Raw genomic sequence first — 12,999 nt, forward strand, 5'->3', positions numbered from 1 at the left:
AAGCACTGTTCTATGCGCTGGGGGGGATACAAGGTGATCAGGTTATCCCTCGCGGGGCTCACGCTCTTCATCCCCGTTTTACAGAGGAGGGAACTGAGGCCCAGAGAAGTGAAGCCACTCGCCCAAAGTCCCACAGCTGTCACGTGGCGGAGCCGGGATTCGAACCCATGACCTCTGCCTCCCAAACCCGGGCTCTTTCTACTTACCGAGCCACGCCGCCGGGTCGGACTCGCTCCCCGTCCCACCTGGGGCTCACGGTCTTCATCCCCATTTTCCAGATGAGGAAACTGAGGCCAGAGAAGTGAAGTGACTTGCTCAAGGTCACAGCAGCACACAAATGGCAGAGCCGAGATTAGAACCCACATCCTCTGGCACCCGAGCCCGCGCCCTTGCCCCTGGGCCACGCTGCTTCTCCGTCCGGCTGCCGGCCGGGTCGCCGGGAAGACCCCCCGACCCTCCGTAGCTCCAGAGATGCCGCGTCCCACGCCCCCCGTCCCCGCGAACACGGGCATCGCTTCCGAGCCGGGACACTCGGAGGCAGGAGCCGAGGCGGAGGGAGACCGGGCGGTAAAAATGAAAAGCGTCCGGTGTCTCATCCGGACCGGCCGGGGACAGACCAGCTGAAAAACCGACCGTCCGGGAGAAACCCGGACAAACGCCCGCCCTGATGGAGGCCTCTGCCCTTTTTTTAGACAGAGATTCAGTTGTCTTCCACCTTGAAGTACCCAGCTCGTTCCAGCACGGCGGGGATGCGGGATTTGGCCTCCAAATCCAGATCTGCGGGCACTGCACCGAGCCAACGTCGCCGCGCTGGCTCGGGGAAGCAGGAAAACACGCGCCAGGTAGACGCATCGAAGATCAGATTTCCAACGGGATAAATGAGCCACCGGTACCTGTAACGACAGCCATCCCATTTGCTCCCTTTATTCGATCCCCTTCGGCCCCACAGCACGCACGTTATCCATTTCCGTAATCTATATTAATGTCCGTTTCCCCCTCTGGACCGTAAACTCACCGTGGGCAGGGAATGTGTCGGATATATCGTTAGACCGTATTCTCCCAGGTACTTACTGAAGTGCCCTGCTCACAGAAAGTGGTCAATAAACACGATTGATTGATTGGATTCCTCTAGACTGTAAGCTCCAGGTGGGCAGGGGTTGTGTCTGCCAACTCTGTCACACGGTACGCTCATAGGAAGCGCTCAATAAATGCCATTGAATGAATGAATGAAATCACTCGATAAATACCACACCGATTGATTTGATTAGTAGTAATGGTCGTACTAGTCGCGTAGAAGAAATAATGCTATCTACTGAGCTCCCATGGGGCGCCATACACTGTACTAAGCGCTTGGGGAGCCAACAGCGGAGATTAACCCATTCCCTGCCCTCCCCCCCAAGGGGCTGACAGTCTATCGGCGGGAGACAGACATCAGAGTACAACTATTATCATTATTATCACTTAGAAACCAAACTCCCATCCTCGCCTCCCACTCAAAACAAAATCACGCTGTTCAAGGTCACCGCTGAATCAACTCGGAAAGTAACACGAAGGATGAGTGGCGATGAACTGGGCGGCTAATTTACGGCTCCATTCTTGTTCGGCAGCGAGGCCTTACGATTCCGTACTCCGGAAAGGAGCTACGAGTAAGAAATATGGATCCTAATCGCATTTCACTAATAGAGCGGTCCCGACTCTACAGTCAATGAAACTCGCTTTCCACTTAAGCCGAAAGTCGAGCTTCTTCAAGGTCAAAGGGAAAGTTCGGGCTGCCATCGGTCCGGGGTCCTTGAACTTCCCGATCTCTTTTTCCTTTCCGCCACGGCAGAATTGTCCTCGTAACCGATACCGTCATTCTTACGATTACTATCAGGAAAGGTTTCCCGCAGGGTGGCCACCGGTGCAAGTGAATGGGGCAGCTACAAATTCACCGCCCCTCTTCCGAAAGTCGCTTCATCTTTCCTTTCTCTATTAAATTGGATTGATCTGATTGAAAAACTTTGGAGATAGTTGTGTGAGGGAAGGAGAATTGAGAGGCTCGGCAGAGAGTTAAGAGCCTGACTGGTAGTGTGGGTTGGGGGGAAGAGCCTGGAACTGGGAGAAAGGCCGGGCAGGTCCCGGACCCAGTTCTGTCACTGGTCTAGACTGAGAGCTCACCTCCTCCGGGACGCCTTCCCAGACTGAGCCCTCCCTTTCCCTCTGCCCCTCCTCCCCGTCGCCCCGACTCCCCCCCCCCACCCCGCTCTACCCCCCTTCCCCTCCCCGCAGCACTGGTGTATATTTGTACATATTTATTGCTCTATTAATTTTATTAATGACGGAGGCCATGGGTTCGAATCCCGGCTCTGCCCCTTGTCAGCTGTGTGACCGTGGGCGAGTCGCTTCACTTCTCTGCGCCTCAGTGACCTCATCTGTAAAATGGGGATCGACTGTGAGCCCCACGTGGGACCACCTGATGACCCTGTATCTCCCCCGGCGCTTAGAACAGTGCTCGGCACGTAGTAAGCGCTTAACAAATACCAACTTTATTATTATCTACGGCTCTATTTATCTATTCTGATGGTAGCGATGCCTGTCTACTTTGATTCTGTTTGGCAGTCCGTCTCCCACCGCTAGATTGTGAGCCCGTTGTAGGGTAGGGATTGTCTCTGTTGCCGAATTGTACTTTCCAAGCGCTTAGTATAGTGCTCTGCACAAAGTGAGTGCTCAATAAATATGATCGAATGAATGAATCTATGGTTCTATGTATCTATTTTGACGTTATTACCGCCCCTCTACTTTGGTTTGGTTTTATTGTCTGTCTCCCCTCTTTAGACTGGGAGCCTGTTGCGGGCAGGGATTGATTGTCCCTATCTGTTGCCGAACTGTACCTTTCCAAGCGCTTCGAACAATGCTCTGCACACAGGAAGCGCTCATTAAATACCATCGAATGAATGAAGGAATATATCGTTCCATTTATCTATTTGGCTGCTATTGATGTCTGTCTACTTTGGTTTTGTCTGTCTCCCCCTTCTAGACCGTGAGCCCGTTGCAGGCGGGGATTATCCCTATCTGTTGCCCAACTGTACTTTCCAAGCGCTTCGAACGGTGCTCTGCACATAGTAAGCGCTCAAGAAATACGACTGAATAGGTGGACGAACGACATAATAATAACGATGATGATGGCATTTGTTAAGCGCTTACTATGTGCAAAGCACCGTTCTAAGCACCGGGGAGGATGTGAGCCCGTCGTTGGGCAGGGATCGTCTCTGTCTGTTGCCGAATCGTCCATTCCAAGCGCTTAGTACGGTGCTCTGCACACAGCAAGGGCTCAGCAGATACGACTGAATGAACGAATAGGAGGTGATCAGCTCGTCCCGCATGGGATTTAAGTCTCCCCCTCTGGATCGTGGGCTCGCTGTGTGTGGGCAGGAATCTGGTGTTCTACTGCATTCTGCCTAGCGCTGAGTACGGTGCTTGACATACAGTAAGCGCTCAATAAATAGGATTGAATGAATGAATGATCGATTGGCTGGCTGACTGACTGACTGACCAATTGACCGACCGACCAACCGACAGATTGACCGACCGACTGACTGATCGGCCAACTGATGGACTGATTGACCAACCAACCGATTGACTGACTGACCAATTGATTGACTGATTGACCAACTGACAGACTGACCAACTGATCGACCAACTGACAGACTGACTGACCAACTGATGGACTGATTGACCAACTGACTGATTGACTGACTAACAGACTGACAGACTGATTGACGTACTGACTGACCGACCAACTGACTGACCAACTGATGGACTGATTGACCAACTGACTGATAGACCGATCGACTGATTGACAGACTGACTGATTAACCGACCGACTGACTGATTGACTGACTGACCAACTGATGGACTGATTGACCGACTGACTGACCAAACTGATGGACTGATTGACCAACTGACTGATTGACCGACTGACTGACCAAACTGATGGACTGATTGACCAACTGACTGATTGACTGACTGATTGCCTGATAGACCGATCGACTGATTGACAGACTGACTGATTGACAGACCGACTGATTGACCAACTGATGGACTGGTTGACTGACTGATTGACCAACTGACTGATTGACTGACTGCCTGACTGATAGACCAATCGACTGATTGACGGACTGACTGATCGACCGACTGACTGACCAACTGATGGACTGATTGACCAACCGAGGGACTGACTAACTGATCGACCGACCAACTGACGGACTGACTGACCCACTGATTGCCTGACTGACTGACTAACCAACTGCCTGACTGCCTGAGAGAGACCGGCTGGCTGACCGATGGACTGACTGACCGACCGATTAACTGACTGATCGATGGACTGACTGACTGACGGTTTGGGGGGGGGGGGGAGGAGGAGGGCGGAGGAGGAGGGGGGAGGAGGAGGGGGAGGAGGAGGGAGGAGGGGGAGGAGGAGGGAGGAAGGGGGGAGGAGGAGGGAGGAGGAGGGAGGAGGAGGAGGAGGTGGGAGGAGGAGGAGGTGGGAGGAGGAAGGGGGGAGGAGGGGGGAGGAGGAGGGAGGAGGGGGAGGAGGGAGAGGAGGAAGGGGGGAGGGGGAAGGGGGGAGGTGGGGGAGGAGGAAGGGGGAGGAGGGGGGAGGAGGAGGGAGGAGGTGGGAGGAGGAGGTGGGAGGAGGAGGGGAGGGAGGGAGAGGAGGGAGGGGGAAGGGGGAGGGGGGGAAGGTGGGAGGAGGAGGGGGGAAGGGGGAGGAGGAGGGGGGAGGGGGGGAAGGTGGGAGGAGGAGGGAGGAGGGGGAGGAGGAAGGGGGGAGGAGGAGGGGAGGAAGAGGGAGGGGGAGGAGGGGGGAGGAAGAGGGAGGGGGGAGGAGGAGGAGGAGGGGAGGAGGAGGGGAGGAGGGGGAGGAGGGGGAGGAGGGGAGGAGGGGGAGGGGGAGGGGGAGGGGGAGGGGGAGGGGAGGGGAGGGGAGGGGAGGAGGGGGAGGGGGAGGGGGAGGAGGAGGAGGCGCGCCGGGGCCCCGCTTCCTTCCTCCCTCCCTGGCCCCGCCTGTCAATCACGGGCACCGGGGAGTGGACCCAGTGCGCAGGCGCGGGGCGGACCGGACGTGGCCGGGGAAGGAGGGGTGGATCCACTGCGCAGGCGCGGGGCGGACCGGACGTGGCCGGGGAAGGAGGGGTGGATCCACTGCGCAGGCGCGGGGCGGACCGGACGTGGCCGGGGAAGGAGGGGGGGGGTGGATCCAGTGCGCAGGCGCGGGGCGGAGCGGAAGGGCCCCGGGGAGGGGCGGCCATGGAGGCTCTGGGGCGGCTGAAGCGGTTCGATGCTTATCCGAAGACCCTGGAGGACTTCCGGGTCAAGACCTGCGGGGGGGCCACGGGTACGGCCCGGGGGGGGGGGGAGAGGATGAGGGGGCCCCCCGTCCCGCCCCCTCCCCTCCCCCCCTTTGCCCACGATGGCCCCCTTTTCCTCCCCCCCGCAGTGACCATCATCAGCGGCCTCCTCATGCTGCTGCTCTTCTTCTCCGAGCTGCAGTACTACCTCACCACCGAGGTACGGGCCCCCACCTCCTCCTCCACCCCACAACCGCCCCCCCTGCTCGGACCCCACCCTAAGCTAAGCGCTGGGGTGCCTGGAAGGGAATCGGGTCGGTCCCCTCCTAACCGTCCAGCCTCCTGACATTGGGTCAGCGCTTCCTCTAGGCTAAGCGCTGGGGTTGATGCTAAGGAAATCGGGTGGGTCCCCTCCCAGTCCCCTTCATCTGGGCATTTGGTCAGCGCTTCCTCTAGGCTAAGCGCTGGGGTCGATGCGAGGGAATCGGGTCGGTCCCCTCCCAACTCCCCATCATCCTGACATTGGGTCAGCGCTTCCTCTAGGCTAAGCGCTGGGGTTGATGCTAAGGAAATCGGGTCGGTCCCCTCCTGACTGTCCATCATCCTGACATTTGTTCAGCGCTTACTCTGGGCTAAGCGCTGGGGGACGTGCAAGGGATTCGGGTCGGTCCCCTCCCAACTGTCCATCATCCTGACATTGGGTCAGCGCTTACTCTAAGCTAAGCGCTGGGGTTGATGCTAAGGAAATCGGGTCGGTCCCCTCCTAACTGTCCATCATCCTGACATTTGTTCAGCGCTTCCTCTGGGCTAAGCGCTGGGGGACGTGCAAGGGATTCGGGTCGGTCCCCACCCAACTGTCCATCATCCTGACATTGGGTCAGCGCTTCCTCTAGGCTAAGCGCTGGGGTCGATGCTAAGGAAATCGGGTCGGTCCCCTCCTAACTGTCCATCATCCTGACATTTGTTCAGCGCTTACTCTGGGCTAAGCGCCGGGGTCGATGCCAGGGATTCGGGTCGGTCCCCTCCTAACTGACCAACATCCTGACATTGGGTCAGCGCTTACTCTAGGCTAAGCGCTGGGGATGATGCTAAGGAAATCGGGTCGGTCCCCTCCCGACTCACCATCATCCTGATATTGGGTCAGCGCTTCCTCTAGGTTAAGCGCTGGGGGACGTGCAACGGAATCAGGTCGGTCCCCTCCTAACTGTCCATCATCCTGACATTGGGTCAGCGCTTACTCTGGGCTAAGCGCTGGGGGACGTGCAAGGGATTCGGGTCGGTCCCCTCCCAACTGTCCATCATCCTGACATTGGGTCAGCGCTTACTCTAGGCTAAGCGCTGGGGTTGATGCTAAGGAAATCGGGTCGGTCCCCTCCCGACTGTCCATCATCCTGACATTTGTTCAGCGCTTACTCTGGGCTAAGCGCCGGGGGACGTGCAAGGGATTCGGGTCGGTCCCCTCCCAACTGTCCATCATCCTGACATTGGGTCAGCGCTTACTCTGGGCTAAGCGCCGGGGTCGATGCCAGGGATTCGGGTCGGTCCCCTCCCAACTGACCAACATCCTGACATTGGGTCAGCGCTTACTCTAGGCTAAGCGCTGGGGTTGATGCTAAGGAAATCGGGTCGGCCCCCTCCCGACTCCCCATCATCCTGATATTTGCTCAGCGCTTACTCTAGGCTAAGCGCCGGGGGACATGCAAGGGAATCAGGTCGGTCCCCTTCTAATCCCCCTCATCCGGGCATCTGATCAGCACTCACTGTAGGCTAAACGCTGGGGTACATGCGAGGGAATCAGGTCGGTCTCCTCCTGACTCCCCCGCATCCTATTTAGTCAGCGCTTACTCTAGGCTAAGCGCCGGGGTCGATGCGAGGGAATCGGGTCGGTCCCCTCCTAACTCCCCAGCATCCTGATATTTTGTCAGCGCTTACTCTAAGCTAAGCGCTGGGGTAGATGCAGAGTAATCGGGTCGGACCCCTCCCGATCTCCCTCATCCTGGCATTTGTTCAGCGCTTACTCTAGGCTAAGCGCGGGGGTAGACGAAAGGTAATAATAATAATGTTGGTATCTGTTAAGCGCTCACTATGTGCAGAGCACCGTCCTGAGCGCTGGGGTAGACACGGGGGAATCGGGTTGTCCCACGTGGGGCTCACGGTCTTCATCCCCATTTGACAGGTGAGGGAACTGAGGCCCAGGGAAGTGAACTGACTCGCCCACAGTCACCCAGCTGACGAGCGGCCGAGGCGGGATTCGAACCCGCGGCCTCTGACTCCAAAGCCCGTGCTCTTTCCACTGAGCCACGCTGCTTTTAGGTCGGTCTCCTCGTCCCCCTCTTCCCGGTATTTGCTCAGCTCTTACTATAAACACTGGGGTAGACACAAAGTAATCAGGTCGGTCCCCTCCTAATCCCCCTCCTCCTGGTGTCTGCCGGTCGCTTACTGTAAGCTAAGCGTTGGGGCGGATACGTGTCGATCACAGTCCCCGCCCCACACCGGGGCTCACAGGGAGGAAGAACAGCTGTTTAATCCTCAGTCACTCAATCGGTCGTATTTTTTGAGCGCTTATTGTGGGCAGAGCCAATCCTCATTTTGCAGAAGAGGAAACCGAGGCACAGAGAAGCAAAGCGACTTGGCCAGAGTCGCCCAGCAGGCCAACCGGGGGGGGGCCGGGATTAGAACCCAGGTCTTCCGACTGCCAGGCCGACGCTCTTTCCATTTAGGCCGCGCTGCCTCCCTTCCGATCAACCCTCCGTGACCCCTCCCTCCTTTCTTCTTCCCTCCCTCCCCGGAGCAGGTGCACCCAGAGCTGTACGTGGACAAGTCCCGGGGAGATAAGCTGAAGATCAATATCGACGTGGTCTTTCCGCATATGCCCTGCGCCTGTGAGTGACCTGCCGCCCGTCCCCCCCTTTCCTTGACCTCCCTCCCCCGGCCCCTTCAAATGGGGCACCTTTCATCATCTCCCTGCCCGCCCTTCCTCTCCGGTCGTATTTACTGAGCGCTCACCGTGTGGAGAGGAGGCGCTAAACGCTCGAGAGGGTACGATGTAGCGGAATCGGAAGAGAGTCTCCGGCCCCCGACGGTGACGGCACCGGGAGCGGGACCGGCTCCCCGGATCCGCGCCCCTTCCGCTGAGCCGTCCTGCTTCCCCGCCCCTTCGTCCTCCCCCCGCGGACCGCGGTGGGGGCCGGAGACGTCGGCCCCCTCCGCGGCCCCCGCCTCCTCCGGTCCCTCCCCGGCTCATCGTGTTTCTTCCAGACCTGAGCATCGACGCCATGGACGTAGCCGGGGAACAGCAGCTGGACGTAGAGCACAATCTGTTCAAGCGGCGGCTGGACAAGGACGGCCGCCCCGTGACCACCGAGGCCGAGCGCCACGGTAACGGGGAGCCCGAGGACGGGCCGGGGGGCCGCCCCTTCGCCGCCCCCCGGCCCCCCCGAGCCGTCCGGCGTTGCCCTTCCCGTCACCTTCCGCGACGCGCTCTCCGCGGCCCCCCTCCCCGCCCCCCGGCCCCGGTCGGCCCCCCACGGGCCCCTCTGAGCTCCGCCCGGTCCCCTCAGAGCTGGGCAAAGAAGAAGAGCAGATATTCGAGCCCAACTCCCTGGACCCCGACCGCTGCGAGAGCTGCTACGGGGCCGAGTCGGAGGACATCAGGTGAGCGGCCCGCGGAAGGATGGGGAGGGCGGCGGGCGACCCCCGGCCCCGGGCGGGTCCCTCGGGCGGGCGGTCAGCAGAGCCGGCCCCCGGCAGGTGCTGCAACACGTGCGAGGACGTGCGGGAGGCCTACCGGCGCCGCGGCTGGGCCTTCAAGAACCCGGATACCATCGAGCAGTGCAAGCGCGAGGGCTTCAGCCAGAAGATGCAGGAGCAGAAGAACGAGGGCTGCCAGGTGTACGGCTTTCTGGAGGTCAACAAGGTGGGGACCCCCCGACGGAGGAGGGGCGCGGGGGGTGTCGGCCGTCCCCGGGGGTCGGGGGCACCGCGGGACTCAGGGGAAACCTTTCCCGAAGGTGGCTGGAAACTTCCACTTCGCACCCGGGAAGAGCTTCCAGCAATCCCACGTCCACGGTAAGGAACGCCTGCGGATCCACCCCCGCCCGGTTTGCCCGTCCCCCCGACCGGCTTCCGCAACCCTTGGTCGTGCGCGCGTCGGGTGCCGAGCGCCGTGCCGGGCGCCGGGGCGGACGCGAGATGAGCGGCACCCGTAGGCTCCGTAGGAAGGAGCGTGGGTACGGATTCCCCAGAGAAGTCAGGCGACCTGCCCACGGCGGGCAAGCGGCCGATCCGGGACGGGAGCCCGGGGCCACGCCGCTTCCCCCGCCACCTCTTCCTGGGAGCCCTCTCCCTCCGCCCCCTCGGCCCCCTCCTGCCGCCGCTCAGCGACCCCCAGCCTCACCGGGGGGAAGCCGACGGCCTCCGAGGGTCACCGGACCCGGTGGGCCGTCACCGCCGGTCGGCGTCGAGCCCCGCCTCGGGGGCAGGAGCGACGAGGGTGGGCCGAGGGAGCCGCGGGAGGGCGGGCGGGAGCCCGCGGCCGTCGCGGAGGTTCGGGCCCTCCCCCGGCCTCCGCACCTTCCGGGCCCGTTCCTCGGCTCCCCTGTCCCCGGCAGGGTGGACGGAATTGGGGGGAGGGCGGCGGTGTCTCCGGGAGACGTGGGGGCCCTCGGGGTGGGCGGAGGGCGCGCCGGGGGGCGGGGGCGGCCCTCTCCCCTCCCTCTCTGCTTCTCCCCGTGAAGACGTGAACCTTTCTTCTCTTGCTTCCCTGCCTTCCCCTCTCCCCGCTGCAGTCCACGCCGTGGAGAGTAAGTGGCCGAGCTCTTATCCTTTCCCCCCCTCCCGACTTGCGTCCGTCCGTCCCTCCGTCCCCGGGCCCCCGCCCCGGCCCCCGGCGGGTCCCCGGCCCGTCTCGGCGGATTGGGGGTTCGGGGCAGCCAGCAGACGAGGTGCAGACGAGGGAGACGCCCCCCCCCCCCGTCCTCGCCCGGCGTCCCGTCCGCCACGGGCTCCCTGGGGTCCGGCGGTCCCCCCGGGGGGCCAGACGGGGACGCGGGTGAGGGGCCCGACTCGCAAGCACCGATGGACGTCTTCCCTCGGTCTTTCCCGGCCGATTCCGTAACACCGGGTCGGGAGAGCGATCCCCGGGATGCCCAGGGTCCCCGGAGCCCGCGGGCTCGCGTCCCCCGTCCCCCGCCCCCCGGGGTCCCGCGAGGAGCCGGGGGATACGGACGGCCGAGACCGGAGCTCCAAGAGGCGGCGCCGGGACGCCTGCCGCCCGCGGGCCCGGAGCGGAGCACGATGGGTCCGGGCCACCGCCGGCAGCGGACGAGAGCGGGGTCAGGCGGGAGGAAGGGTCGCTCGGAGGGCAGGGCGGGGGCCGCCCGGGGGCGGGGCCCAGATCCCGGATGGCGCCGCCCCGCTCCCGGGCCCGCCTCCCTCGGCCTCCCCGTCGGGAGGGAGGGAGGGCCCCGCCGGGGAGCGCAAGCGGCCTCCCGCGCGTCCCCCCGCCCCCTGTGGTCTCGGAGGGTCCGGGGCAGGTGCGGGCAGGACTCCCGGCGCCCCCGCCGGCTTCCTCGGGCCCCTCCCCGGACCGAGACCGACCTCTCTTCCCTTCCGTTCCAGTCCACGACCTGCAGAGCTTTGGACTCGACAACGTACGTACGCTTGGACCCCCACGGCCTTCCACGTCGAGCCCCGCGGGACGGGGGGCGGGGGCGGCGCGGGCGGGCCCGGCCCGGGGGGCTCCGGCCCGGGCCGTCGTCGGGCTCCTCCCGCCCCCTTCCTCCGGACTGACCTGGCTCCGTCGCCCTCCGTGCCCGGCAGATCAACATGACGCACTACATCGAGCACCTCTCGTTTGGCGAGGACTACCCTGGGATCGTGAACCCCCTGGACGGCACGGACGTCTCCGCCCCCCAAGGTGACTGGCTGGCTCGGGCGGTCCCGGGCACCCGGCGCAGGGAGCCCAGGCGGCCTCTTGGCTCACCCCCGAGGCCCGGGGCCACTCGCTCCGGAGGGCCTTTCGGTGGCGGGGGCCCGGCGGTCCCCGAGGCGGGCATCCGGCCGCCCGCCTCTCGGCGGGATCGAGCCCGGTTCGAGCCGGCGTGCCCGGCGAGAAGCCGCCCCAGAGCCCGGGGATGCCAGACCCCTGCCGGGGCCCAGGCGGGCCCCGTCGGGAGCGGCGGTTCCTTGCCGGGAATCCCACCGCCCCTTCCCGCACCCCGTGATCTCCCTCCTCGCCTCCCCGTCGACTCCCCGGGTCTGCCCCGCGCTCTCCTGGGCCCAGCCTCCGCTCGCTTGTCTCTCAGCGTCCATGATGTTCCAGTACTTCGTGAAGGTCGTGCCCACGGTGTACGTGAAAGCGGACGGGGAGGTGAGTCGCCACCCGCCGATCCGTTCTTCCCCGGTCCCGCTCGACTCCCTGCCGCGGCGTGGGGGGCCCGTGTTCCCCTCCCTCCCGCCCTCCCGCCCTCCGGCCCTCCCTCCCGTCCGTCTCGGGGCGGAGGGCGGAGCGAGGAGCGTGCCCCGGGGGGGTCCGGGCGGGGACGAGGGGCCGGCCGGGCGCTTCCCCCGGGGCCGGACCGTCCCCGCCCTCCCCCCCGGGGTCTCGGTCCCAAGGGCCTCCCCCGTCCCGCCTCCCCCAGGTCGTGCGGACGAACCAGTTCTCGGTGACGCGGCACGAGAAAGTGGCCAACGGGCTGATCGGGGACCAGGGGCTGCCCGGAGTCTTCGTGCTGTACGAGCTGTCGCCCATGATGGTCAAGCTGACGGAGAAGCACAGGTGGGCGGGCCGGGGCGGGCGGCTCCGCGGGGGAGGCGGGAGGAGCCGGAACCGTGTCGTCATCCTGACCCCCCCCCCGCCCCCCGCTCACCTTCTCACCCTGCCGCCCCCAGATCCTTCACCCATTTCCTCACCGGCGTCTGCGCCATCATCGGGGGCGTGTTCACAGGTAAGGCGCCCGGGCCCGTCCCCGCGGCGGGCGGCGGGAGGTTCCGCGCCGGGCCCAGTGGGCCCGGGTCCCCGGTGGGATTAGGGCGGGGGGGGGGGGGCCCCTTCGGCAGACCCGGCTCCGCCGACTCCGTGGCTCGTCCTCTCCCCTCCCCCACCCAGTGGCCGGCCTCGTGGACTCGCTCATCTACCACTCGGCCCGAGCCATCCAGAAGAAGATCGAGCTGGGAAAGGCGTCGTAGCTTGGGACCCGCCCCGGTCACCCCCGGGGCCCGGAGGGACCGTGTCCGGCCTCGGGGGCGCCGGCCGGCGTTCGGACGGGCCCACGGGCGGCCCGGCGGCCGGGCTCTTGCCGGGCGGCCCTTCCTCACGCCCCGCCCCCTCCCCTCCCCCCAGATTGGCCGCCACGGAGCGCGCGGATGCGTGTGTGCGGTTTCCCCCTCTTTGCCCCGGCCACGCTGTCCCCCCCGCCCCGTCTCGCTCTCCCAGGCGGACTCCCCTTCCCAGACGCGGCCACGTCGACCCCGTCACCGTTTCGCTCTCCCCGCCCCTCCGGCTTCGCGGCGGCCCGGCCGAGGCCGGGAGAGACCGCTCCTCCCGGGCCGCTCGGCCCCGTCCCCCGTCCCTCACCTCTGGCCTCGGACGCGGAGACGTCGCCGTGGAGGATGGGGGCGGCGGCCGGGGCCGCCGCCGCCGCCGCCGCCTCTGACGACGACGAGAAGC

The 12,999-nt window shown here is 64.0% G+C and overlaps 1 protein-coding gene across 2 annotated transcripts; it reads left to right on the forward strand.

Annotated features, from left to right (window-relative positions):
* The first annotated feature begins 5,258 nt into the window (after positions 1-5,258).
* ERGIC3 (ERGIC and golgi 3) lies at positions 5,259-12,603 on the forward strand. 2 transcript variants are annotated; one of them, XM_029077050.2, is made up of 14 exons: positions 5,259-5,377; positions 5,480-5,550; positions 8,125-8,212; positions 8,589-8,708; positions 8,891-8,984; positions 9,081-9,246; positions 9,341-9,398; positions 10,118-10,132; positions 10,950-10,981; positions 11,151-11,247; positions 11,636-11,700; positions 11,972-12,108; positions 12,222-12,277; positions 12,439-12,603. In XM_029077050.2, exons 1-14 carry the CDS (start codon positions 5,290-5,292, stop codon positions 12,516-12,518), a joined length of 1,167 nt encoding a protein of 388 aa, XP_028932883.1. In that variant the 5' UTR covers positions 5,259-5,289; the 3' UTR covers positions 12,519-12,603. The 2 variants fall into 2 exon arrangements, with proteins under 2 accessions (XP_028932883.1, XP_028932884.1); XM_029077051.1 differs by lacking the exon at positions 10,118-10,132 and having other exon boundaries at positions 5,290-5,377.
* The last annotated feature ends 396 nt before the right edge of the window (positions 12,604-12,999 follow it).

The sequence above is a fragment of the Ornithorhynchus anatinus genome, chromosome 12 (genome assembly GCF_004115215.2).
Source record: "Ornithorhynchus anatinus isolate Pmale09 chromosome 12, mOrnAna1.pri.v4, whole genome shotgun sequence".
In the NCBI taxonomy this organism is placed as follows: Eukaryota; Metazoa; Chordata; class Mammalia; order Monotremata; family Ornithorhynchidae; genus Ornithorhynchus; species Ornithorhynchus anatinus.

Excerpts from the sequence above, each read along its gene's own strand:
- ERGIC3 (XM_029077050.2), top strand. The coding sequence starts at position 5,290 with ATGGAGGCTCTGGGGCGGCTGAAGCGGTTCGATGCTTATCCGAAGACC. Across the intron at positions 8,709-8,890 it reads CACCGAGGCCGAGCGCCACG|AGCTGGGCAAAGAAGAAGAG; the intron begins GTAACGGGGAGC and ends CGGTCCCCTCAG. Across the intron at positions 12,109-12,221 it reads AAGCTGACGGAGAAGCACAG|ATCCTTCACCCATTTCCTCA; the intron begins GTGGGCGGGCCG and ends TGCCGCCCCCAG.